Raw genomic sequence first — 26,959 nt, 5'->3', positions numbered from 1 at the left:
AATAAGGCTCTGTGGATCAAAAGCCACCTATGCTGTCTTCAAGCCACAGGTCACTTCCGTGTTCTGTGTTGCTCTCTGTGATGTTGTGACATCTGCAGGGCATGTACTTTATCTCGTGTTGGAGATGGGCCCTGGGCACATATAAACTTATAGATATGGAGAAAAATCTATTATAGTTCATTTCAGCCATGTGGAAACAAATCTACAAGAAGGAAATTACTCTAGTGCTGTTATTGAAGGGAATGGGTTCATGGTTACGTCACTTTGTGTAATTTATAATAAATTATCTGCTCAGTACATACATTACATTATTACGTGGTTGCTGAGCAAAGGGAGCCTCCTATGGTATATTTTATTTTATATATACAGTTTCAAGAGGACTCCTTGCTTTCTATAATAAGATGGTTGTGCAGCAAGACCAACCTGTGGAAGGTAATTACGGAAATAAGCCTCTATTACAGTATTTTACCAGCTTTTAAATAAAGAGTCTAAGACACTCAGCTACTATTAATAGAAATAATTGAAGATAAATATAGATGTGCCTGCCCTCTTTAGCAGCAGTCACACCAAAATTGGAGCTATAGAGAAAGGATAAGTTTGGTTGCCAAGCAGAGATAATGCACTCACTCATGGGTTAGTCCCTAAATCAACATACAGATTTAACCTAAACTTCATGGGGAACAGGTGAACATTCTCACATCATCCAATTTTTTCCTAAGCTGAAGGCAAATGTCTATGTGGTGTTCTGTCTTTTCACAATGTGGTCTCCCACAGGCTGCTCTCAGAGCTTCTCGAGAAGACTCTTTTTTTTTTTACACTATACATTTCAAGTAATTGAAGCTTGTAGTTTAGCTTTTCAAATCTAATTTTAATCAAGGCTTATCATTTCCCACAAATCCCTATGTAGGCTGAGCTATAGTTCTATTCTCTCAGTGTCCTGCCCTTCTCCAAGTCTTACTGATACCAAGTGAATATTTGGTTATCTGTAGTAGACCTCCCCCCCCAACTCCTCCAGAGGCAGTGTGGACAGATCTTAGAAGTGAGTTCTGGACTCAGATTTCACAGGTGTAAATCCAAGCCTCTCCCTTTTGTCTTAGATGAAAGGAGAAGGCAAGGAAAGTATATCACTCCCTTTCTGTTTCTATCACAAAATACCTGAGCTGGCTGATGTATACGGCAAAGAGTATACATCCGACTCATGGCAGCATCTTTTGTTGGACCAGACCTCATCAATTAAGGTTTCCTAAGGAACCCCAGTGGTCTTCAGGTCCCTTCCTCCCCAGTGCTAGGGTGGTAAGTGGATACCACCATACCAGAAATTTTACATAGATGCTAGAGGTTGAAGTTGGGTCTTCCTGCGCTCAACTAAGTGAACTACCTCTCTAGTGCCCCTCCCCCAGGGAACTTGTTTTGAGAGAAGTGGTCAGTATCTTTATAGTGACTATATCTGGGCACCAATGCCAGATGACAGTTACAGCCAGCTGAGTTAGACCTTCTCTTTTTTTCCTCATGCTGTTCCCCAGTGCGCCAGCCTTTGCTGAAGTAACAGTAGTTAAGAGCAATGGGCAGGGATGCTCCAGCTGTATCTATCTCAGCCTACCTGGTTATTCTGTTCTGAACCCAGGTCTGAATGTGGAAGGGCAGGAAAGTGCCAGTCCTGGATTGGTCCAGATGTTTGTGGAGGAGCGAATGGGAAGTAGTGTGTACGTGAGGACAAACACTCACACCCCTCAGTTCATAGACCACTGCGCTATCACCATTCATTGTTGACAATGTTTTTTCTCATTTCTATTTTTCTTTTTCTTTCTTTCTTTCTTTCTTTCTTTCTTTCTTTCTTTCTTTCTTTCTTTCTTTCTTTCTTTCTTTCTTTCTTTCTTTTTTCCTTCCTTCCTTCTTTCTTTCTTTCTTTCTTCCTTTTTTTTTGTTATCATTCCCCATGGAAAATCCTTCAAACGAGCTCCATATGTAGTTTTAGTTTGCATATGTTTTGGGAAACTTAATAGTGTTCATGTGTGTGGGGATTAGCATGTGTGTGTGTGTGTGTGTGTATTCCATTAATACCAGTAGCCCTGTGTGAACTTTTCTTGATTTTCATTAAATATTGTTTATAAGAACTGTCCCTATGTAGTTTGTGCTTAAGTGTTGCAGTTAGAACAGGCCTGGATTTTACACTTAAAAAGTTAAGACTCTTGGTTATTTCTTGAAAGCAGGCAGTCTGTGCTCTGACCCATATTTCATTGAAGTCTGAGAAGAATAGGTCCAAAAAAGTTAGGTTTGAAGGGATTTGTTTGTGAGGTAAGTCTTCTTGTTGACTCCCATCAAGTCCAGTTCCTTCAGTGACCATTACCGTGACTATTCACTGACTCGTCAGTGTGTGACAGACAGCCTGTGATGTTCAGGTTCTGCCTCAGAAAGTATCAGCGAACACATAAAATAATAAAGAAAAGGCAGTATGGAAATCCAGTAAGGGACTGAGCCTTGAGAGTAAGGAGATAGAATTTCAGTTGTCAGGGGTTTTAGGAGAATGGAGGATAGTTAGACTCTCTGTATTTTCCTCTGAGATAGGATCTTGCTGTGTAATTCAGAATTGTCTCAAATTCTCCATTTTCTAGTTCATCCTCTGTAGGGTCACCATACCCAGTGCTTTGAATTTCATGCTTTGATATTAAAGCATAAATGGGATTTTGATGGAATGCAAAAGACTTTATAATCGTGAGAATAATATGAACAATGTAATGAATCTTCCATCGGTCTCTTCCCCTCCCTGCGTTGTTTCCTCGTCATATATACTAAGTGTATTTAAAACCCCAGATCCTTGTATGAACCCTGCTACACCCTGATGCTGCCATAGGTGTGAGGCTTGTCGAAGTTTATCAGGGATCATGTGTGATGTGTATTTAGAATATTTTATGACCTGATATTTGGAGCTGGAAGTGCTTGAGGACGTGAGCACTGCTAAGATCTGTAGTTCACATCAGTTATCAGGCAATGTCCTATTTGGCATGTTGATCCCAACTTCTTTCCTCAGAATATTCCTCTTGAATTAAATGAAGCTCATCATGAGTTGACTGTGATAGAGTGGCTGATATCCACAGTTCTACGGAGGGTCAACTCAGACTGCCACACACACTGAGGACAGAAGCCAGGCACATGTTAGATGCTCAGAGAGTTTCATGTTGACAGTGTTCATGCGGTGGAAGCAGCCTCTAAGCTTTAAGTCAGTGGTGGTTTTGCAAGTTGCAGTCTCAGCCCCCAATGAGTGTGGGTTTGTCTTGTGTCTGCTCAGCATGGGTCTCTGACTTTTCTTCTGTTTCCTTTTCTTTCAGAACATTTTATCAAGTCTCTGCCAGAATACCACATAGTGAGTCCAGTCCAAGTCGATGCTGGTGGCCATGTTCTGTCCTATGGCTTGCATCACCCTGTCACTAGCAGCAGGAAGAAGAGAGATGCAGGTGGTTCTGGGGACCAGCTGTACTACAGAATTTTGCATGAAGAAAAAGACCTGTTTTTCAATCTGACAGTCAACTGGGAATTTCTTTCCAACGGCTATGTCATGGAGAAGAGATATGGGAACCTTTCCCATGTTAAGATGGTGGCTTCCTCAGGCCAGCCCTGCCATCTCAGGGGCACAGTTCTGCAGCAGGGCACCACGGTCGGAATTGGGACAGCAGCTCTCAGTGCCTGCCAAGGACTGGTGAGTATCTGGCCCTTCATCTCCCTTTTCTACTCCATGCCTTATCCTGTAAACCCAATAGTAACAGGTTCCCAGGGGACTGGACATATGCTAATTGAGCCCTGTGGTGGGGACAGCCCTGGCCTCCAAAGGAGTTGGGAGAAAGTAGATGCTGATAAAATCATTTATGAGGTGCAGAGAATAAGGGGGGACAGAGGTTCTGAAGAGGCAGAGAGAACAACTTGGAACAAAACAGGAAAAACAGAAGTGGGTTTGAGTTGGTCTTTAGTCTCTGGGGAAGCCCTAAGGGTTACCTGCTTGGTTGACACACTCTGTCTCACTTGAATTAGGAAACTCTGATTCCCACTGAGCAAGACTGTTACTAATACTGGCTTGTGGCTGTTAGGATGTAACAGTTGAGTATAGAGACTTGGCCATCAGACTTGTGTTTTGTTTCATTTTGTTTCCACCTGTAAAATGGAGACAATAATAACACAGGCTCAGAGCAGGGATTAGAACCAATGCCACAATATGTTGTTTTAATAAAGTTTTATTGAAACACATTGTATCCAACTGCTTACATGAGATCTGTGTCCACTTTTAAACTACACAGCATAAAGTGAGCAGTGGGGATAGGGATCATATGGCTCTGAAAGCTGAAAGTACCATCTGCCTTTCATGGAATTAATATACAGCTAACTCTTAGAAGAATGTTTAGTAAATAACTATATTCAGTGAAGTTTATCTCCTCTCCCCTTCTTTTAACATACTAAAAGGCATGGTTTGTGATGTGCCTTGTGTAAAGCCCTCCATCATTTTGTGAGCGAACATGTGAGGAAGCTTGGAAGTGCTGTATAGGTTTCTTGTACTGGTTAATGTAAGTGTACATCTCCATTATTATATACTGCATCTCCAAATAAGACAAAATTTGTTTCTTGAAACCTTTATTTACACATTGTTGGTGCTGTGGGGTCACACAGTAGAGTACTGGCCTAGCATGCTTGAGGCCCTGGGTTCAATCTCTAATATTGGTAGACAAATATAAGATTGTAAAAGATTGGTTCCTTTACCCCCCTTACTTCTAGCTGCAGCCATGGTGACAGCTGAACAAGCTACTGTACTGCATGAGAAATGGCTTAGGAATCATGCTGAGGTTTGCAGAGGTTTCCCTCAGGCCAAGTAGAGGGGCCACCAGCACTCACAGTATATGCCTAGTTGCTTATATGCACACAGACATGAGACTTCCTGTGGGGACCTGGGTTGTCAGTAGATTCTTCTGTTGTTGTTGTCATCATTGGTGTTCTTGTTCTTCTTTTGTTTTTGTTCTTCTTATTGTTCTTGTCCTTGTTCTTTTTGTTCTTGTTTTTCTTCTTCTTCTTCTTCTTCTTCTTCTTCTTCTTCTTCTTCTTCTTCTTCTTCTTCTTCTTCTTGTTCTTCTTCTTCTTCTTCTTCTTCTTGTTCTTCTTGTTCTTCTTCTTCTTCTTGTTCTTCTTGTTCTTCTTCTTCTTCTTGTTCTTCTTCTTCTTCTTCTTCTTCTTCTTCTTCTTCTTCTTGTTCTTCTTGTTCTTCTTGTTCTTCTTGTTCTTGTCCTTGTTCTTCTTCTTGCTCTTGTTCTTGTCCTTGTTCTTGTTCTTGTTCTTGTTCTTGTTCTTGTTCTTGTTCTTGTTCTTGTTCTTGTTCTTGTTCTTGTCCTTGTTCTTCTTCTTGTTCTTGTTCTTCTTGTTCTTCTTGTTCTTCTTGTTCTTGTTCTTCTTGTTCTTCTTGTTCTTGTTCTTGTTCTTCTTCTTCTTCTTCTCTGCTTCCTCCTCCTCCTCCTCCTCTTCTTCTTCTTCTTCTTCTTCTTCTTCTTCTTCTTCTTCTTCTTCTTCTTCTTCTTCTTCTTCTTCTTCTTCTTCTTCTTCTTCTTCTCCTTCTTCTTGTCCTTCTCTTCTCCTTCTTCTTCTCCTCCTCCTCCTTCTTCTTCTTCCTCTTCCTCTTCCTCTCCTTCTCCTTCTCCTTCTCCTCCTCCTCCTCCTTCTTCTTCTTCCCTTCTTCTTTGTTCTCATCCTCCTCTCTGTCCTCCTCCCCTTCCTTCTCCATCTTCCTTCCCCTTCTCCTCCTCCTCCTTTTCTCATCTATAAATTGGAGACAGTGGTAAAACAGTCTCAGAGCAGGGGTGACACACTGAGGTGACCTGTTATTTCATGAAGATTCCTCAAAAGAAGAGGATATCTCAGAGGCTTGAGTGTTTTGGTAGCTCTGAGGTTTGCTAAACAAAATCGCCTGGATATCCGCATTCTCGCAGAAAACATTTTTTCTGTCTTTCTGTTACTACCCCATTCACTGAGAACTTCTGTTCTGCATAAGTTAGACCTCTCTGTCTACACACTCTGGGCAAGCAACATGTCACATGACTAAACACCACAGATTTCCCTCTTTGAAGTACATCACTAACCTGTTTTTCTGGGACTCATGTTCGTGGAGATCTGAGAAACTTTGTCTGGAGCATTTGTTCTGAGCCCTGGGTCAATGTTAGGATCACCCAAGGGCTCTTATGATATGGAGGAAAAGGTCACGTTTCTTTGTGTGCTGACAAAATATTCACGAAAAAGGTAAAACGTGTCTGTTGCCTGGCACTTTGTGAAGTGTTGTGATTTGATTGATCTGATAGTGGAGTCAGGCTCCTGGCTTTTGAAAAGCTTCCCAGGAGAGGGTACTCAAAAGCTGTTACCTAGAGAATGGGTCTTAATTAGCAATATTGGCCAGCAGTAAAGAAGCTGCACCCCCCCCCCATTCTAACAAGCCTGGGGCAAGAGCTGGTGTTCTATGTGTCCATACTTTCATCCCATGGCTTTCAAGGGAAATTGCCTACTGAGCCTTATTCCTGCCTTAGGGATAAAATTCTACAACCTCTTCACTTTCCAAGTGTTTCAGGAACAGTGACTAAATACTGCTTATGGGCATTTTCAAAATAAGATTTCAGGTTCATTCTAAATACAGGCAGTCGAAGTGATAGTCGTAAAAATAAAACTTTTAACTTTAGAGCCAAATCATTAGAGTAGTTTTATTAGAAATACTCTAATTGTATTGTTTTGAATATTCTCACATACAACTTAGCAATTAACAGGTGACTATAAAAAGATATCAAAAGCCAAGTAAATATTTCCCTTTGGTAAACACACCACTGGCTGGCTTTAAGTTTGTGAGATAAGGTGACAGCATTATCAACGTCCACTTACAGTGATCCTGGCCAGAAGGAAGTGTGGTGAACTTGGGTCTGACTTTACTTGACCACATACCTGGAATCTGTCTTCTCTTTGATCCAGCAATGACCGCCACACTGAGAGTTACCATTTATGGGGTGAAAGGAATAGAATATACCACTCCAGGGGCAGAATTGGCATTTGGGAAGCCTTTCTTGGGAATGGGCCCATAATTGCTTCCTATCAGACTGGCCTATGGGAATCTCTGTGGGGCATTTGAATGATCATTGAATGATGCAGGAGGGCCCAGCCCACAGCTGGTAGTCTCTCTGGATAGGTAGTCCTGAGCAAGCCACGAGGGACAGCCCATTAAGCAACATTTCACCACTGTCTCTCTTTCTGTTACTGCCTCCATGTTCCTGACTCCTGCCCTGGCTTCCCTTGATGGCAGTCTGTCATGTGGGAAGCCATTTCTTCTCCAAGTTGTTTTTGGACATTGTTTTATCACACTAACAGAAACTAAACATGGGAACCAGAATATCTGCTTCTTACTCCAGGATCTCAGCGATCATGTATCTTTTTTGCTCAGGCGTGGTCTTCTGTGTAGGGCTTGGGAGGTTGCTTTTCTTGAAGTTGTCTATGAGATTTCTTAATCTGCTCTGGAGCAGGGCTAAATGGTTTCAAAGTGAAGACCCTCAGAATGTCACTCACAGTGGGCTGTGGGCCTGCTCTCCTCATGTAACATCCTATCCTATTCACCCTGGAAGCTGAATCCAGACAGAGTTAATCCACATCCTCTGCTGAGTAGAATCTGTCTATCATAATTACACACCCAGTGTACACAAACTGTCCAGAAGCTGTGAAATGGTGGGGTTTGTTTTGCTTGAAATGCTTAGTGGATTTGTTCTATTCTGAGCTGTTTGATTCAGAAAGCAAATCTTTGAACCAGTTATATTCTGAATGAAGCCTCAGTAAGAGTTCAAATCCCAGTGGACATGGTTTGGGATTTGCTGCTGGCAGGGGCCTTAAGGGATTGGCATCAAATGAGTCTGTTGTATTTCAGTTCATATTTCTGCACTGGCAGTAAAAGGGCTAGATTCCTCTCCCTACACCATACAGAACCACGCGTGTGATCTTATGGGGCACTCTACTCTACCAATCTCTGAATTTACTCATCTGTTTTCCTTAGTATCTTGGTCACTAAACATGTTCTTCCCCTAACTAAAACATGTTATTTAACTCTTGATCTCAGCCATTCTTCCATACAGTCTTATTAAATTGAGTGCCGGTCTTGGCTCAATCAATTCTTGTCTCCATTCCAGCCCTTGCTGGGGAAGAGCTGATGGAGGGTCTCCCTAGGGCCACCCAGCTGTGACTTCCCTTCAGCCCTGGCCTTCTGTTTTCTTTTCTCTTTTGGTACCCTGAGGTTTGCTTGCTGGTTTAGATTAAAATGTGTACTAAAAAGAGGAACCAACTATTTCCTAGGGTTTTTTTTTTTTTTTGAGTCAAATTTTAATTTCAGGCTAGGTGTAGATTCATGCACAGTTGCAGGAATACAGAAGAATGCTGCACACCCTTGGTCCCCTTTCCTCTAATAGCAACCATCTTGCAAAATTGCAGAATTTTGACATCTATGCAGTAAACGTGTCAAGTATTTCCATCATAAGAATTCCCTCTTCTCCTTTGTAGTTAAAACCATTTTTCCTGCCTTATTAAGTAATTTACCCTGTCTCTCCAATCCCTCCTGTGTACCCTTTTATAATTATGCTTAAATCCTCTACCCCCTCTACTTCCTTGTAGTATGCTACATTGATACTTAAAGAGATTCTCTTCTCTTCCCTTACTACTTCTTGCCCCAGTCTCCTCTTTTTCCTTTGTCCCGCTCCCCTAACACCCCCTTGTTTGTTTACCTAATCGGAATTTATTTAATTCTCCAAAACTATTTAGTGAAAGTTTGTATTTCCTCCATTAAATTGCTTTCCCGCTTTTACAAAAATTACCTGGGCAAATGTCTGAGTCTTTTTCTAAGTTTAGCTCTAATAGCCTACATTTTCCATTATGGTGGCTGTAGTAATTATACTTTCGTTATTGAGGAATCTCCATACCACTTTCGTAATGGTCATTCTAATTTGCATTCTCATCAACACTATACCATGTACAAGATTTTATGTGTGTGTGTGTATTTTTTATTCCTCTGAAATCAGGTGGACTGGTTGTTCCTACTTCATCTCATTTTTTTGCATACATGTTTAATGATTCTAGTTCCATAGAAATTTTAGAAAAATGTTGTCTACCTAAACTTAATGTAATTTTGACAGAAATTATTCTGAACCTGTATATGAACTTGGGGAGAAATCACATACTAGCTGAGTTGAGTTTTTCTGGACTTGAATGGTATTTTCAACCCTATTAAGACATTCCATCTTTTTTCAGGAGCTTTGTATAGTTTTCAGGAGCTTAGCCCTATATTTATGCATTTAGTTTAGATAGAAACTGTTTGTAATAGCCCAGGGCAACAAGTACCTTGTTATCACTTCAGGGTGGGGGTTCTTGATACCAAGGGTTGGTTTGTCTATCTGTTATTCATGCTTGGGAATTTGAGTTCCTTCCATATATCGAATGTTGTGAATAGCAATTTCAATTCCTTTGGCTATATGCCCAGATGTGGAATTGCTGAATCACATAGTAATTATATTTTACTTTTTGAGGAATCTCCATATATGTATATATATGTGTGTGTGTGGTGTGTATGTGTGTCTATATATTATATATATATGTGCATATATATGTATATAGTATATATTATATCTCCTTCAAGATTTCCTGAGCTATAACAACTATAACTATAACTATATGTATGTATACATATATATATATATTATACATATGTGATTATATCTTCCATATATTTACATTTCTCTGGTATTTATTGAAATTGAATACCTTTTTGTATATTCATTGGCCCTCATTTTTAAATTTTTTGGGGGGTTTATTTATTTATTTTTTAAAGATTTATTTATTTATTATATGTAAGTACACTGTAGCTGTCTTCAGACACTCCAGAAGAGGGCGCCAGATCTCGTTACGGATGGTTGTGAGCCACCATGTGGTTGCTGGGATTTGAACTCTGGACCTTCGGAAGAGCAGTCGGATGCTCTTACCCACTGAGCCATCTCACCAGCCCTTTTTGGGGGGTTTAAAAAACACTTTTTCAATTCTTTGCATATTAAATATTTGCTGTTGTGTTCTGTGTTTATTCTGTTTCAGTTTTAACACCTTACTAGACAGATGATATTCAAATGTTTTCTCCCACCCCACAGGGCCTCTCAAGTGTGTTGGGTTTTGTTGTTGTTGCTGTTGTAGCCTTTGGTTTTATGCACCTGTGCAGTTTCTTTTGTTGCCTGTGATTTTAGTACTATACATAAAATAATAAAATAAAGTCCCTGTGCAGACCAATGTCAGTAAGGAAACTCAGTTCCCTCAGGTGATGCACTGAGTGAGTTATCTCCTCTTCTCTTTCATATACTTGATCAGCAGCAGCTCCAGGACCGCTGCTTCCATCCACAACATCTTTCCAGATTGCCTAGTTGAACCAAAAGCTCCCTCACCACTGGCCTTCTGCACTCTACCATGCTGAGAGTTTTATAGCTTTCCTGGAAGGGATTATGAATACCACCCCAATGACATTTCTCACAGGATACTTCCCAGCCAATTACTCTTTTTAAAAATAACCTTCATTAAATTTACTCTTGGAGAATTTCATACCTTAATATTCTGATCTCCTATTGGGTTGCTTGGGCGTGTTGGCTGCTAGGCATTTCCTCCCTATGGGGAAATTAGGTGGATGGAAAATGAAGCTCTCAAGCAGAGAAAATTAATTGCTTTCTAGTTCCCCCCACCCCTTTTCCTTGGAGTTAGAGTATGCTGGGTGAAAACATCCAATAAACGCTTGCAAAATTATTCTCTGAGTTTGCTCAGTCACATTTATCTTTTATTTAGTCTTGGAGAGTGTTCAGGTTCTAAATTGTTGTGGGAGAAGGAGAACTATCTCTCATTGAAACCTCTTTGCCTCTCCCTTTGTGACACGGTAAGCCTGTTGGAATGGCTGCATTTAGTCACAAGAGAGACTTGGATGCTCAATTCAGGGCCTGCTTGGAGAAGGGCCTGTTGTGATGTTCACTAGTTCTTGTGCCTTGCTAGGGTGAACAGTGGTTTCTGTTCAGTTTGAAGAAGCTAAGCACCCCTTTTCATTTAACTCTTGCCTTACAGATTTTCTTTTTTTTTCTCAAATTTTTATTAGATATTTTCTTCATTTACAATTCAAGTGGTATCCCAAAAGTCCCTCTGCCCACCCTGTTCTCCAACCCACTCACTCCCACTTCTGGGCCCTGGTATTCCCCTGTATTGGGGCATATAATCTTTGCAAGACCAAGGGCCTCTCTTACCAATAATGGCTGACTAGGCCATCTTCTGCTACATATGCAGCAAGAGACACAAGTTCTAGGTGTACTGGTTAGTTCATATTGCTGTTCCTCCTATAGGGTTACAGACACTTTTGGTTCTTGGGTACTTTCTCTAGCTCCTCCATTGGGAGCCGTGTGTTCCATCCAATAGATGACTCTGAGCATCCACTTCTGTATTTGCCAGGCACTGGCATAGCCTCACAAGAGTCACCTATATCAGGTTCCTTTTCAAAATCTTGCTGGCATATGCAATTGTGTCTGCATTTGGTGGTTGACTATGGTATGGATCCCCAGATGAGGCAGTCTTTGCATGGTTGTTCCTTCTGTCTCATCTCCAAAGTTTGTCTCTGTAACTCCTTACATGGGTATTTTGTTTCCCATTCTTAGGAGGGAGGAAGTATCCGCACTTTGGTCTTCCTTCTTCTTGAGTTTCATGTGTTTTGCAAATTGTACCTTGTGTATTCTAAGTTTCTAGGCTAATATCCACTTACCTGTGAGTGCATATCATGTGAGTTCTTTTGTGATTGGGTTACCTCACTCAGGATGATACCCTCCAGATTCATCCATTTGACTAAGAATTTCATAAATTCATTGTTTTTAATAGCTGAGTAGTACTCCATTGTGTAAATGTACCACATTTTCTGTATCCATTTCTTTGTTGAGGGACATCTGGGTTCTTTTCAGCTTCTGGCTATTATAAATAAGGCTGTTATGAACATAGTGGAGCATGTGTCCTTATTACAGGATGGAACATCTTCTGGGTATATGTCCAGGAGAGGTATTGCTGGATCTTCTGGTAGTACTATGTCCAATTTTCTGAGGAAATGCCAGACTGATTTCCAGAGTGGTTGTACCAGCTTGCAATCCCACCAACAATGGAGGAGTGTTCCTCTTTCTCCATATCCTTGCCAGCATCTGCTGTCACCTGAATTTTTGATCTTAGCCATTCTGACTGGTGTGAGGTGGAATCTCAGGGTTGTTTTGATTTGCATTTCCCTGATGATTAAGGATGTTGAACATTTTTTTCAGGTGCTTCTCAGCCATTCGGTATTCCTCAGGTGAGAATTCTTTGTTTAGCCCCATTTTTTAATGGGGTTATTTGATTTTCTGGAGTCCACCTTCTTGAGTTCTTTATATATATTGAATATTAGTCCTCTATCTGATTTAGGATAGGTAAAGATCCTTTCCCAATGTGTTGGTGGCCTTTTTGTCTTATTGACAGTGTCTTTTGCCTTACAGAAGTTTTGTAATTTTATAAGGTCCCATTTGTCAATTCTCTATCTTACAGCACAAGCCATTGCTGTTCTTTTCAGGAATTTTTCCCCTGTACCCATATCTTCGAGGCTTTTCTCCACTTTCTCCTCTATGAATTTTAGAGTCTCTGGTTTTATGTGGAGTTCCTTGATCCACTTAGACTTGAGCTTAGTGCAAGGAGATAAGAATGGATCAATTCACATTCTTCTACATGATAACCACCAGCATTACAGATTTTTCAAACTGGCAAGTTGTTTGAAAAACTGTATAGAGAATGTTCTATTTGGTGACTGCTTGAATCCTAACTAGCAAGGCATTCTTCTGTAGGAAGCATGGGTAATCATATTAGCAGTCTTTCCTTGCCCCACACAGTTTTGGACAACAACTTTAAAACATTTAAGGAAGGTACTGTGGCTCACTTATTGGCTTATTAAGAATAGTTGGGTGTCTCTATCCAGACTGTTGGCACAAAGACTGCCTTTTAAAAGTTTCTAGTGAAGTTTGTGTTGCTAGTGCTCTCTTCCATTCTCATCCAACCTGATGCCTCTCTGCTTCATTTCATAGTTAGTTATTGTTAATTGAAATGCGTTTTCTCTCTGTGTAAAAATGCTGTAACATTATGATTCCCCTCCAGCTGTTTGTCTCAATGTCTTTTGCTTCTTACCATACACTTAGCTGCAGAAGTCCCCCACGTGTTCCTGTGATACTCTTGTTCTCTAGTCCTACTCTCAGATGTCACCTGTCATCTATGTATGCATCGTATTTGTCATCTAGTGATCACACCTATTCCCGAATCTGTTTGTATATAGATGTATGCATACCTTTGAAGTTCAGCAACCAGCCCTGACACTTCCTCAGAACCTTGCTGTATAGAAACCTACTAGGGACCCCAAATCTCACATCCTCTAAGTTATAGTCAATCTTCCCTCTTTCAGTTTTCTCATCCCTGTACTTGTCGCCTCCACCCTTCAGTAGGCCAGCCTCGAGCCCCTGGGGACATCTTATCATTGACTCCTCTTTTCTCTCACATTCTACATCTTTTCTTGCCAGTGAACCCTGTCAACTTTGTCTTAAAACACATTTGGAATCTAAATTTCTGTCACCAGCTCAGCTAACACGTCAGCTCCCTTATTCTCAACGGGTATAGTTTGGCTCTCCAGGGGATGTCTGGTGATCTCTGGAGAATTGGTTTTGATTGCCAGGACTGGAAAGGAGGGAATGTCATGTCTCCTGTTTGGTGAGAAGAGATTGAGGATGTAGCCTTCTTCACAGAAGATCAGGTGCCCAAGATGTCAGGAGTCTGAGGGTGAGAAGCCTTCCTGGTCCTAGTTATCGCCTTCCCTCATCTGGACCCCACTCTGACATTGCCAGCGCTCTCCTTGACTCTCCCCCAATCCCTTGCATGCCATTTCCCTTGGTGGTCAGCCTTGTCTTTCACATGCAGCAGTAGTAGCCCAATTAAAGTCTTCTGCTGGCCAAAGAAACTGAAATCCTCCTTCCCTGTTCAGGGTTCCAGGCGCTCTCTCCCTGGCACTGCCCTTTGCCAGCCTTCTGTCTGATATACTTTCCTTCTGATCAATGCCCTTTTCCTGCTTCTCAAATGTACCAAGCACACTCCAGCCTCCTGGCCTTTGGGTATGCTCGTCTCTCGACCTAGAGCACCTTGTCGATTTCTATTATTTCTATTTAGTTACTTTCCTTATTCTTATGCCTTCAGCTTAAAGTCTTTTTTTCCATATCCAGACTGCAATGAACTTCTCCAGTATTCACTTATGCTAAGTATTTCACTTTAAAGAGAAACTTTGTTTTAATTTTTTTATTTCTTTACAAATTTATTATTTGTTTATTTAGGTGTGTGTGTGTGTGTGTGTGTGTGTGTGTGTGTGTGTGTGCGTGCGTGTGTGCAGGCACATTCATACCATGGTATTCTTGAAGGTGAGAGGACAACTCTTAACAATCTGTTCTTTCTGTTCTTTTCTACCTCCTTGTAGAATCTGGACATTAAATTCAGGTTATCCTAATACTATGTATATCAAACCATTGCCCTGGCTCTGAAAACCCTGATATTTTGATTCATTCCACTTCACTGTCTCCTTTACCTTGTCATGTTCACATGTGTCTAAGTATGCTCCATGATACAGTAGTATGAATACATTCAGTAATTTATGGTTGAATGGATGAGCCTTTATATGGCAGACCTTCCGAGGTGTAGTTTCAAAATCAGATTACATTTCCTTGTCTCCCTAAACTGTAGGTCAGTGCACTACCACAGTGCAGCTGGTCCCTTTGCTACATCCAGTAGCCATGGTAACGTCAGGCTGTTGCTGCTGCTCTGTGGCCCTTTTCAGCTCATGGCTCTAAGTGCACAGTGCATTTATTCCAGTGTGATGATGATGATGGCAATGACTCCAGAAGGGGATAGTTATCAATCACCTTTACAGTTCTGAGATCAGTCCAGCCATTGCCGTCAAAGAACTGCAGAGTCCCAACTCTAAGCTTCAGGAAGAAGTTTAAAGAGGTTTTCACAGGGGTAGAAGGAAAACACAGTACCACATGTACCTACCGCGTTCTCATCTTGGCTGTGGTCAGAGGCCCTTGGTCTTGCTAAGATTATATGCCCCAGTACAGGGGAATGCCAGGGCCAGGAAGTGGGAGTGGGTGGGTTGGGGAGCAGGGCAGGGGGAGGGTATAGGGGATTTTCGGGATAGCATTTGAAATGTAAATGAAGAAAATATCTAATTAAAAAAACTCATTTATTAATAGACAAACCTTTTAAATTGGACTCTACCTCCTTCACTCCAGCGATTTCTTGTAGTTTTCAACCATGAATTGTTGCTGTCACACTCTCTGAGCTCAGCTTTGTGGTTCTGAGATGATAATCACCTGAAACACAACAATCCATCATTGGCATACTTTCCAAAGCCTGAATCATTTATTTTCACATGATAGTGGAGGGAGAAAGAAGTGGAGGAAGAGGAGGAGGAGGAAAAAGAGGAGGAGGAGATGTGTGTATGTGTATTGTGTAGAATGTGTATGTGCAGTGTGTGTGTATGTGTAATGTATGTGTATGTGTGTATGTAGTGTGTATTGTGTGTGTATGTAGTGTGTTTGTGTAGTGTGGATTATGTGTAGTGTTATGTATAGTGTGTGTATGTGTATGTATAAAGCATGTATGTAGTATGAGTGTCTGTGTAGTGTGTATTATGTGTAGTTGTGTATATATGTGTAGTGTATTGTGTATGTAGTGTGTGTTTGTGTAGTGTGTATTATGTGTAGTTTGTATGCATGTATGTATAGTGTGTATGTATATGTAGTGTGTGTGTGTGTGTATTAAATCATATAGACTGTTTCCAATGTGCTGAAAAAGAAAACACTCACTAGTTCCCCTCTCCAATAACTCACTTTATTCAAGGTAAAGAGTGAATCTATTTTCTGAAGTGCTGGGCTCTTTATTTTTGATCCTAAGTAAGTAACGACTTGGAGCAGCTATATAAAGGCTCGTATTGTATAAGTTTATGTAGAAAAAAAATCACTGTGGATCGTCCAAGCAGCTGAGGAAGTGACACATTCCTGCTGAAATTCATACTCAGGAACCACTTAGGAAGGTAGCCTTTGTTCCCGTCTGCCAGGTCGCTGCTGCTAAAGAGTTTCTTTTCTGTCATGGAAACAAATGAAATGTGTGCTTTGAAAAGAAATTTAGCTCTCCTTTCCCTATGATCCAGGAGGCCATGGAGCTGTGGAATAGTCTAAGGAACAAGCTTTCAATTAGTGAAGCTAATGCTGCTACATTTTGAACACTTTAAACTTGTTAGATCCTAACTTCCCCCAAGGCAAGCATTAAGCATTCTCTTGCTGTGTTAATGCTGAGTGAGGATTCGTGGCATTTAAATACTGGTGTCCTGTGTAGGATAGTGTAGCTAGAGGAGTGATGTTTGAGACTATGAACACCCTCAAAGGCAGTTCAGTTCTGGGCCAGTTGTCAAACCCCCACTGGCTCCTTTACCACACACAGAAAGAATGTGGTAATATTTCTGAGTTCTTGTTCTGGAACTCCAGATGAAGACAGATGAAGCTGAGGAGTGTGGGAAACTCACCCCTCCAGGCTTCTTGCTTGGCTCCTGAACACAAATGTGGGGGTTCATATTTTAATCTTGCCTGATACCTGAACACGAATGTGGGGGTTCATATTTTTAAAAACTCATCTGAGTAGCGGTTGCCTGAGTGTCAGAGGTCATTATATCTTCCCAGGGGAAGGGGGACAAATGGCTCTGTTTATCCCCTGCTTCTGCTTCTGGCTGAGGAATGTCCCCTGACTTCTGACCTTTGGGGTTGTCTGTTCAAGCCCATGCTTACTCAGACATGAGACATTAGACTGAGTGTCTGGCTGGTGGAAATTCCTAGCTTCACTGTGGGTGCTTTGTGGGGCAGGCTCCTAAACACAGTGAGCCCCACCTTCCTTTCTTCTTTGTTACTTTCTCATTCATCCCTTTCCACCTTGTAGGTTCCTACCATGATGGACTGGCAGTGGGAGGGAGAGACCCACAATGCCAGGAAGTGGAGAGGGGGCATTGTTTTCTCCTCTGCCTGGGTCCTGGCATCTGCAGGAAGACTTGAGAAAGAGCCTTTGTTACTATGGGACATAGGAGGCCAGATGCCCTATTATGGGGTTAACAACCTTGTTTAAATGTTTATACAGATTTATCATACAGCCGGACATGACTCCCTTCTCGTGGACGCTTCTGCTCCAGAGACTATCATAACTGTTTTCTTCCCAGAAACTGAAGGCTGGGAGCCCAGAGCGTCCTTTAAATATTCTTGCCTTATTATCTCCGCTCTTTTGCCCCCGTGTGAATCATGGGTTCCGGGAGCTTAAATCTTAGAAAAAGCTAGTTCCTTCCCTAACGCTCCTCTGACTGACATATATTAGTCGGGATTTGGGAAAATGGACAGACAAGAGGATTGAGCTTTACGTTCTATGGAATTTACATTAAAAAGTTGCAGTTACTTGTGGGAGGTCATCTTTTCGTGGCCACAGGAGTAGTTATTTTTGATCAGACAACCTATATGAAATAATTCCGCTGGATTTGGAAGTCAGGAACAGAGCTCAGGACTTAGCTAGATTTTATACTAATGCCGTTACCCTGTACAAAAGCCTCTGTGGCGTTTGTTACTTTAGGTGAACCAGGTCCTTGTGGCCCGTGGATTAGACATATGGGCATCTCATGGGAGCTTGTGAGACATGCACATTCTATAATTGTATCTACCTTCTGACTCAGACTTACACTTTAACAAGATCCCCAGGTGATTTCTCTAAGGATACAAGAAGCCCTGACCCACTGACCCACTAACCCACTGACCCACTAACCCAGAGATACCAATGCTATTTTATTTTACCTTTCTGTTCATTACATCTTATTAGCAAATTATATTTCTGAAAGTTTGGCGATCCTTATGCACTGTAGTGTGAAGTGATATTGAGCAAGCCACTACGGCCAGGTAAAGGGCTTTGTGTTAGCTAGTGTGCTTTGCTGTGACCTGAGATGAACAGGTTAAGGAGGAAAAGAGATTTCAATCTCTGGTCATTTCTCCTGTTCTGGGCCTGTGGCAAGGCAGAGCATCATGGTGAGAAGATGATGCTCACCCCACGCTAGCTGGGAGACACAGAAAGAGAGGAAGGAATGGAGTGTAGTCTGACTCCGGCGATCCAGCTTCCTCACAAGGCTCAGCATCCTAAACGTTCCACTATCTTCCAGTAGTGTCATTGGTGGAGAACTAAGCCTGCCTGTTAAAGTCTGGACATGGAATGTACCCCTCCCAAGAGCACTGTTAGCAGAGGAACTAGGTCTCAGGCCTTTGGGATCATGAAGGTTATAACCTCATCCATGGGTTAATTCATTGACAATTCAATAAGTGAGTGAGCTTTTAGGAAGTAGGACCTAGCTACACAAAGCAGGTTACTCTCTAGAAGTGTGCCTTCAAAGGACGTATGTGGTATCCTCTCTCACTGTTGACTGGTTATCACAACCCGCGAAACCTCTACCATCTTGTGCTTCTACCATGCTATTGCACTTTGCCTAGGACCCAAGGTAGTGGGGGAGGCTGACCATGAACTGAAACCATTAGCTAAATCGATGGGTTCTTCCTTCAAATGGATTGTCTCAGGTATTTTCTCAGGGTGAGGGAAAGCACAGCCTTCAGCCCAAGAATGAATCTTTGAGGTATGTTTAGAATCTAAATCACACCAGAAGAATCTTAGTGATTCAATGTGATCTAAAGATTCGGGGGACTGGGGAGCTGTTCTAGTTGGTAAAGTATTTGGTATAGAAGCATGATGACTGGAGTTTGCATCCCTAGCATCCATGTAAAGAATAGGGATGGGGTGGTAGGCCCTTTAATTCTGGCATTGGAAAGGCAGAGAGAAGATGACCCTAGAGCCTGGGTGGCTAGAGAATCTAGCTGGATTGGAAAACCACAGGCCCAACAGAAGACTTAATCTCAGAAAAATAAATTAGGCATTGAAAGATGAAGGTATCAAACCTCTGACCTATATATACATGTGCATGCACTTATACACGAGTGTACACATACACACAAACATGATGTACGCATGTGTAATATATGTGCAGACTGAGAAGATATAAAGGACATTGCAGACCAAAATAATAAGAGTGGTTAGAGTGACCAAATATACCTGCCCATCATATTGTTTTGTTATATGGACAAATTTGGCCAGAGCAGCTTCTGTTCCTTAGATTCTTTCATTCTCAACTATTGGGTGGGTGTGCCAAGCAACAATGCTGTCTTGGTGTCTTCATCTAAGCTGGCTGTTGAGAAGAGACAGGCTTTCGGGGACAGACACTGAAAGCTGCCACTGTTTCTACTCTCATTCCCACCCCCAGAGAGATGGGCCTTGTTGATGTTAAATTTGGGATAAGGATGGGAAAATACTGGTTTTGCAAATAATCTCTTAGGAGTGCACGTTTAGGACTTTCCAAGGTTGTAATCAAAGTCTGGGTATAATAGGGGGGTGGCAAACCAGGAGTCAGACATCCTTAGAGACAGACCATCCTTGAAGACAGTGATGGCAGTGGCACCAGATACCTGGTAGACATAAGGCTGTGCTCTCCGATTATGAACAGGGCCACCTCACTTCAGCTGAGGTCTACATCCCTAGTACATAAATGGAGTGTCTGTTTCCCTCTCCGTGTCTCCGCACACCACTTGTTAATTCCACAGCTGCCATGTCTGTTCTTCTTTCTGTAATCATGTCTGATTATTATTTTTTAAGATCTTTCAAATAGGCACAAGAAATTCCTGTAAAATTACACCGAATAAGACATGCTTTTATATGACTTTCATGCATGGTATGTTTTGTTGGAATTTTTCATTCCATAGTCTCAAGTATTCCAAGCATTTATTTAATATATTAATAGTTCTTACCAAATTTAGTTCTCTCAACTTACAGAATTTATATTCCCATTTAGACAGACTTTCATAATTTTGTAGTTATATCAGCTAGACAAACAGTATTTTGAGAAACATAGCCATCAAAGATAAAGAAACTATGTAATAGCAAATGATCCCATGTAACTGCATCCATCACTTCTTACTGGGTCATAAGGCAGCACTGTCTTTCTTCTCAGAACTCTTCCTTTCATTTTAGGAAGTTCTTTCTAAAGACTTGGCCTTTGTACTTGAAAATTTCTCTTCTGACCCTTCATGCAGTACTTTATACAGCGTCTCCCTACTCCCATTATGGATCTTCTAAGGACAGAATCTCCCTCTCTCTCTGATTGTGGATTTTTAGACTTTCTGGTTTCTTTCTCTCTTCCTTGCCTTTGCCTTACTTTTCTCCATTAGGTCACCAGACTTGTAAAAGAAGCTTAGGTAGTTGAGAGGTTAAAGTAAATCTTAGAGACAGCCAATAATTTCTTGTTTTTTTCCCTCTAGTCTTTGAATAGCTTAATTAAAAAGAAGCTAATTATGACAAACCTACCACTCTAGCTGGGGTTCATTACAATTCTTTCTGCCTGACTGTGTACACAGTGGTCCTTTCCCATGGAGTTGCTTGTGTGCATGTGTACTAGGAGTAGATGCCCGAGTCTATGGTACAACATAAATTGATACAACCCATGGGTATTACTAAGAAAGATGAAGAAACATCTCTGAGAGACATTTATTTGAAATTGTTTTGGAGAAAAATGTTCATATGATCTTGAGGGATGGATGATGGTGGGGGTGGGGTAGGGAGATGAGCAATGGTTCAACTTCTTGTCCGGAATATCACCTCTTCTGTCTGTCTGTCTGTCTGTCTGTCTCTGTCTCTGTCTCTGTCTCTGTCTCTGTCTCTGTCTCTGTCTGTCTGTCTCTGTCTGTCTCTGTCTGTCTCTGTCTGTCTGTCTGTCTGTCTGTCTGTCTCTTTCTCTGCAGATACTCTTTTATCTGAAAGGCTGCCATGTCTGTTGCCTTAGAAACAACTGGGAAAAGCTATCAATGTGTTGCTTCACGTTCACATGTTTTTACTGGTAAGGACTCTATTTCAATTAATTCTATGAATTAAATTGTTTTAATAGAGAAATACAAGTTTTAAGAGTACACTTTTGTTCCTTAGGTATAAATTAGCCTGTTGTAGTTTAAGCTTAGGACAGGAGACTTTTGTTATTTTGCTGTTTTCTTGGAATTCTGAGATCTGGATGTTATACGTGAAGGTTCCCATGTAGATGAGAGTTCCAAGGGAAATCTCAGAACAGTCATGGTCCCAGCTTCCATGTCTGTGAAGTAAAGGCTGAATAATTTCTAAGATCTCATAGAACTCAGCAAATTGGCTGGAGGCCTCTACTCTCATGAGAGGATGAATGTAAAAACAGCCACGTGGTTGTCTTTGTTTTATGGGTGTTTGGGTAAAAGCTCTCTGAGAGTGTGGATGCATAGTGAGAGGCAAGAGTCCACCTCACACATATGCAGGGGATGGCCCCCTTCACCATGACGTTTTTGTTGCTATGGACAGGAGTGGGTGACAGGATGATGATGTCAGCGTGAAAACCATCCCTTTGATGGAAGGGATATATAGTGCAGAGAGTCTACTGTATAGGCTTTAATCATTAGCATTGTGAATACCTACTTCCCATGTTGGTTGTGTGTGGGATTTGTGTGTAACTGCATGCTACTAGATTAACTCTCTGATGAAAAGCGACAACACTGATTCCCAGGAGTCTTTGCAGGCAGCTGACCCTAATTTCTGACCGATTCCCTCCCCCATCCTTGTAAACCATATAGCTTGGCAGTGTCTGAAATTTTGAGGGCTCTGGGAACATCAGCATCCTGGCTCAGGACGTTTCCCTTTGCTTGCTGCCACCAGGTGGCTCCTGAGGGAGTGGAGACTACTGTTCTTTTGGACACCTAAGCCTTCATGGTGAGGATGAGTCACAGTTTCATAGCAGAATCTGTTTGGAACGGGCCACAGAGTAAGAAGCAGTAGCTTTGCTCAGCAGTTAAAAGTGAGCACTGCTCTGGTACTGGACTGGAAGTCAGTTTCCAGCATCCATGTTGGCTAGTTCACATGCACTTGTAACTACAGCTTCAGATGATTTGATGTTCTTTCTCTGCCTTTGCGGGCATTACACACACACACACACACACACACACACACACACACACTTAAAATTAAATTAGCAGTTTAAAATATACAGAGAAAAGTAGAAATGAAGAAAGGATCCCTGATTGTGGAGTTTCCCTAGGAACTATAGAAATAAGGCACCTGGGAATCTGGTGACACAGCAGGCCTAGGCTGTGGACTTGGGGCCTGAAAATGTGCATTCTACATCCCCCTGTGATTGTATCTTGATTTAAAGGATGGTAGTCATAGCCAGACCCTGTGGAGGAACCCCTGGGGCATCCTTTACAGGTGCCCTGTGCACTTCCTAAATATCTGCTCCAGAAAACCTTTTGCATCATGCTAACATGAAGTGCTCCTTTCTGTTACCACTAACAGATATGTACAGTGTAATGATGGGGCTGTACCTAGCTGTCAGTATCATGTATTATATAACCATATACATACAACTGGGGTGTTAGTGAGTGCCGTGATTGCTACTATGACAGAATAAAGGGAATCTGTAACTCACTGAGTTCTGGGGTCTAGGGAAGGGTTTTATTTTATTTTATTTGTTTTTAGAAAGATGTTTTTAAATTGAGTTTGAGTGATGAGTAAGAGAAAGACCAGGGAGAGTATTTTTGAAATAGAGGCTTGGCTCATAAGTCAAGAGGAACAAAGGAAAACATGGAAGGAGCAGGACTGGTTAATACAGCTAGAAATCAGGGAGAGAGGTTGAAGGGGAGTTGGGTGATGAGCAACTCAGTCTTGTAGGCTTCTCTCATGGTTTTGGTTTTGATTCTAAAAGTAACAAGAAGTCTTAGAAAGTCTGTCCTGGAGTGGTGATGCACATCAGTAATCCCAGCCCTCGGGAGGCCGAGGCAGGCGGAGAATTCTGAGTCCAAGGCCAGTGTGGTTTCCATAATGGGCTCCAGGTTAGCCAGGTTTACTTAATGAGACTTTGTCTTAAACAAAACAAAACAAAATGAGACGAAACAGCAATTCTGATGTGATTGGACTTGTGTTTTAGAAGTTGATCTTTGTGGGCTGGAGAAAGAGCTTAGTGGTAAGGAGAATGGGAGGCTCCCTGGGAGAACCCAGGGTCAAGGTTAATACATGGCAACTTCTTCTGGGCCTCCACAGAGACTAGGCAGCCACATGTGCACAGACATACATGGAGGCAAAAATACTAGGCACAAAATAAAATTAAAGGAAAAACTATTTTTCACTATAAACTGGAGAGAGTGTGGCAGATAGAAAGTCCATTTGGGAAACTTCATCCTAGACCAAATGAAAGATGAGTTTAAGTAGGGCCAAGATGCTAGGCAGTTGGCACATTGAACAGTGCTTTGGAGTTTGCTTAGTGTAGCAGAGACGATGCTGAATTAAGGGAGCATGAGGGTGGTTTCTGGCTCTTACAACTGGGTGTATTTATTTAAAACATAAACACAGAAGATAATGTGAACCTTGGGGGTGTGTGTATCAGATTTAGTTTTAATCCTAAATTTAAGAGTCTGTCCGTGTATAGAAGCCAATTGTAGTTATATGACCCTGACCTTAGAGGGATATCTGGCTACCGATATAATCTGTATGTACAGATATGATCTGTAACTAGACATGGCTAAGATCTCACAGATTTGAGAAGCTTGCTTTGTGGATTATGGCTTGGTTTTTAGGACCTTGAGATTATTCCAGCATATCATTCTATCTGGTTTCTTGTCTCAGGCATGAGAAAAGTAACTGAACACAAGTTGCTTAGTTACGACCTCTTAACAGGTACTGTCACTCAGAGGGGAGAGGAGCTTGGAAGGTGTGAAGCACCTGTTTGTTCACGGAGTTTATCTTGCATTTAAGAATGGGTGCCATTTGCTAGCCTGCAAAAACCACCTGATCTCTTAGATCTCAATCAAGATGAAGTCTGGCCATACCTCTGAATCTTTTGGAGAAACTTGCAAAAGCAAGCCTAGGGTTTTCAACTCTGGCTTTGCAAATTCTCCCTGAGGTATTCTAGGAAGATAAGAATTTGTGTTATAAACAAATGATTTCATTTTTAGATTCAGCTTCTTTTTTGTTTGCTTCCTCGGGGCCTGCCTGACAGTCTTTTGTCTCAGCCCTAAGTTTTGCAGTCACTCTGAATGGCAGGTGCTGCAAACACTTCCAAGAGTAGAACCTGGGTTGACTCTCTTCTAACATTTCATCACTGCATTGATCAGAGAGGCATATATTACAAGGCTCCATATTGTAATCAATCCTTGGGTGGGAAAACACAAGCTTGACTTCTTGGGACTATATATTCATATTATTCTGACATGAATATTTGTCTCCTAGGAAACTTCACACAGAAAATGTTCTTAAAACCCATAGACAGCACTCTTTTCTTGACACCCTTGGAACCCTTTGAAATCCCTTCACCTTGCACCTCACAGTGCCTCACCCTTTCTTATCATCCATACACTGTATGCCCTCAATATTTGTAAGTGGTAAATACTACTCCAGCTATTGGAGCAGGGCTCAGTGGAGACACTGTTAGGTACATTTGAGCATTTCTTGCTTCACTCTATAAAAGAGGGGAGAGCTGGGCAGTGGTGGCACATGCCTTTAATCCCAGCGCTTGGGAGGCAGAGGCAGGCAGATTTCTGAGTTTAAGGCCAGCCTGGTCAACAGAGTGAGTTCCAGGACAGCCAGGGCTACACAGAGAAAGCCTCTCTTGGAAAAAAAAAATATGTAATAAAAGAGGGGAGAAAGCATACCTAGACACAGTTGTTTTCTCTGAAAGAAACACAGTTTTCTGTGTTATTCATCTAGAGCCCTGCCTGTCCATCACAGACATTCAGTTTCCTGCTAACAATGCTCTCTGAGCCTCTCCAAGGTTTTGAGAGGGAGCCTCACCTCACACAACACTTGTACTCTCTTGGCAGCTGAGTAATCCTTACATGACTCTTGGATAGAACCATCTAGGTTTAATCTAGCCCTCAAAACTTCCTAAGTTATATGTACGACCTTAGGACAGTCAGCACGTGGCTTGCCCAGATCCAAGAGAAGGTGGCCATGAATCTGAAGATAAATGCTTAATACTTAAGGAGGTGTGAAGATCCACATGCGTATGGGACAGACCTCCTGTGGTTTTTCTCTCTCAGATCTCTTTATGTAGGATGAAAGTTTCCCTCTTACTGCTCCTAGAGTCAACATGGGGTCCTGTTGTAGTACAGAGCTCCTCTGTAGAGTTGTTTATTTTCCATTTCTGGAATGTGATCAGACACAGCTCTTGGTTGCTACTGCCTGGGAGAGTAGCTCATGGGAACAGTAGAGAACAAGACAATCTTGGTAGCCAAGAGAAGCTACCGTTCATAATGAAGTTTACCAGAATAAAAGAGGAATGTTAGTCCAGCTTTATGAAGGGTGAGAGTGTGGCTTCTGACTTCCAAATGTGCTTGGTGGAATGAATTCCATCTTCTACAAAAAAATTTTGTTTTTTTTTTTGTTCTACAAAAAATTTTGTTTTTTTTTGTTCTACAAAATTTTTTTTTATTTTTTTGTAGAACATGCTGTTCCATGCCTGTGTTGAAAAGCCTTTAAACCCCAGTGTTGAGATAGTTCATTAATTCAGACTACAGCTCCTGGGGCCTGTAAACAAATAGTTATTGGGTTCTACCATGTATTCTGCATGGTGTTAGTGGCCATTAGAAAAACAGAGAAATATAATTTATATGTAGCCTCCCTATCTCTGTCAAGATACCCAGCCATGCCTGCAAAGGCTTTATGGGGCATACCTCTGAATGGCCGGATTTTATGATCTTTCTAATTGTTCTTTAGATGTTGGGGGTAAATGTGAGACCTGAAGCATTAAGAGCAATCTTTCAGGCAAGTATAATTTAAGGCATTCTTAAAAAAAATGAACGGGAAGATGAAAGAAAATACAAAGCTTCAAAACTGTTTTTTTTCTTTTACTAGTTGTGGGGCTATGACAACATTTCAATGTTTGGTTTCATTTTGAGAGTGGAGAGACAGAGGGAAGGGTGAGTCACGACACAAGCCTGGTGCTTAGTGGTTGTTTATTTTAGGTCTAGATGAATCCAGTTCAACAAACCCACAGAACATCTTGTAAGCCTTGGAAACTGTGCATGGTACTGGGAATGAAAGTCAGTAATTGAGCATGCATTTTATAGAAACAAGGAAAACCTCCCATCAAAACAATGGTCAACTGTCCAAACCAGAAGGCTACCAGTGGTCTACTACCACTACCTAACTTTCAGGCCATAAGAGTTTACTAATTCTTTTATACTGTCATTTATAGACAAAAGGATCCTGATTTATATGTTGCATTTGGTAGTCAGACTGCTGGTGTCTTAAGTCAACCACAATTCCCCAGTCTTTCCCTCCTACTTCCTTGGCCCTTCGGGGGATTATAGGGCAATCCTTTAAAGGTTACCTTTGCCCTTTAGCATTTTCAAGCACGTATAGAAAGCATCTGGTTACTCTCATTTCTGATCCTCTCTCATCTCTCTCCCAACCTCAAACCCCACCTTCCTAAAGTCCCATCCCCACATGCATACACTTTTGGTTTGTTTTGTGACCACTGGGCTTTAGCCAGAACCTTCTGTGTGAGCATGGGTGTGGCACTATTCACTGGTACTGGGTGGATCACTAGCATCTTCCTTAATTTGGGTTCGTTTTATGTTTGTTCATTTTTTTAAAATTTATTTGTTTGTGTGTGTGTGCATGTGTGTGTGTGTATGTGTGTTTTTAAGTGTAGGTACCTGCATTCCACAGTGTATGTGCATGTATGTATGTGTGT

At 41.5% G+C, this 26,959-nt stretch overlaps 1 protein-coding gene across 1 annotated transcript in view; it reads left to right on the top strand.

Moving 5' to 3' along the window:
* Adamts12 (ADAM metallopeptidase with thrombospondin type 1 motif 12) overlaps positions 1–26,959 on the top strand; it is a 315,274-nt gene that overhangs the window by 3,316 nt on the left and 284,999 nt on the right. Inside the window, exon 2 of the mRNA XM_085831415.1 lies at positions 3,327–3,694. Within this exon, the coding sequence (XP_085687541.1) occupies positions 3,327–3,694 (368 nt within the window). The remainder of the gene's footprint in view (positions 1–3,326; positions 3,695–26,959) is intronic.

This window comes from Mus caroli, unplaced genomic scaffold (assembly GCF_978045245.1).
Source record: "Mus caroli unplaced genomic scaffold, Mus_caroli_1 scaffold_16, whole genome shotgun sequence".
In the NCBI taxonomy this organism is placed as follows: domain Eukaryota; kingdom Metazoa; phylum Chordata; class Mammalia; order Rodentia; family Muridae; genus Mus; species Mus caroli.
The sequence above is the reverse complement of the archived record's forward strand: the minus strand, read 5'-3'. Positions and strand labels throughout refer to the sequence as shown.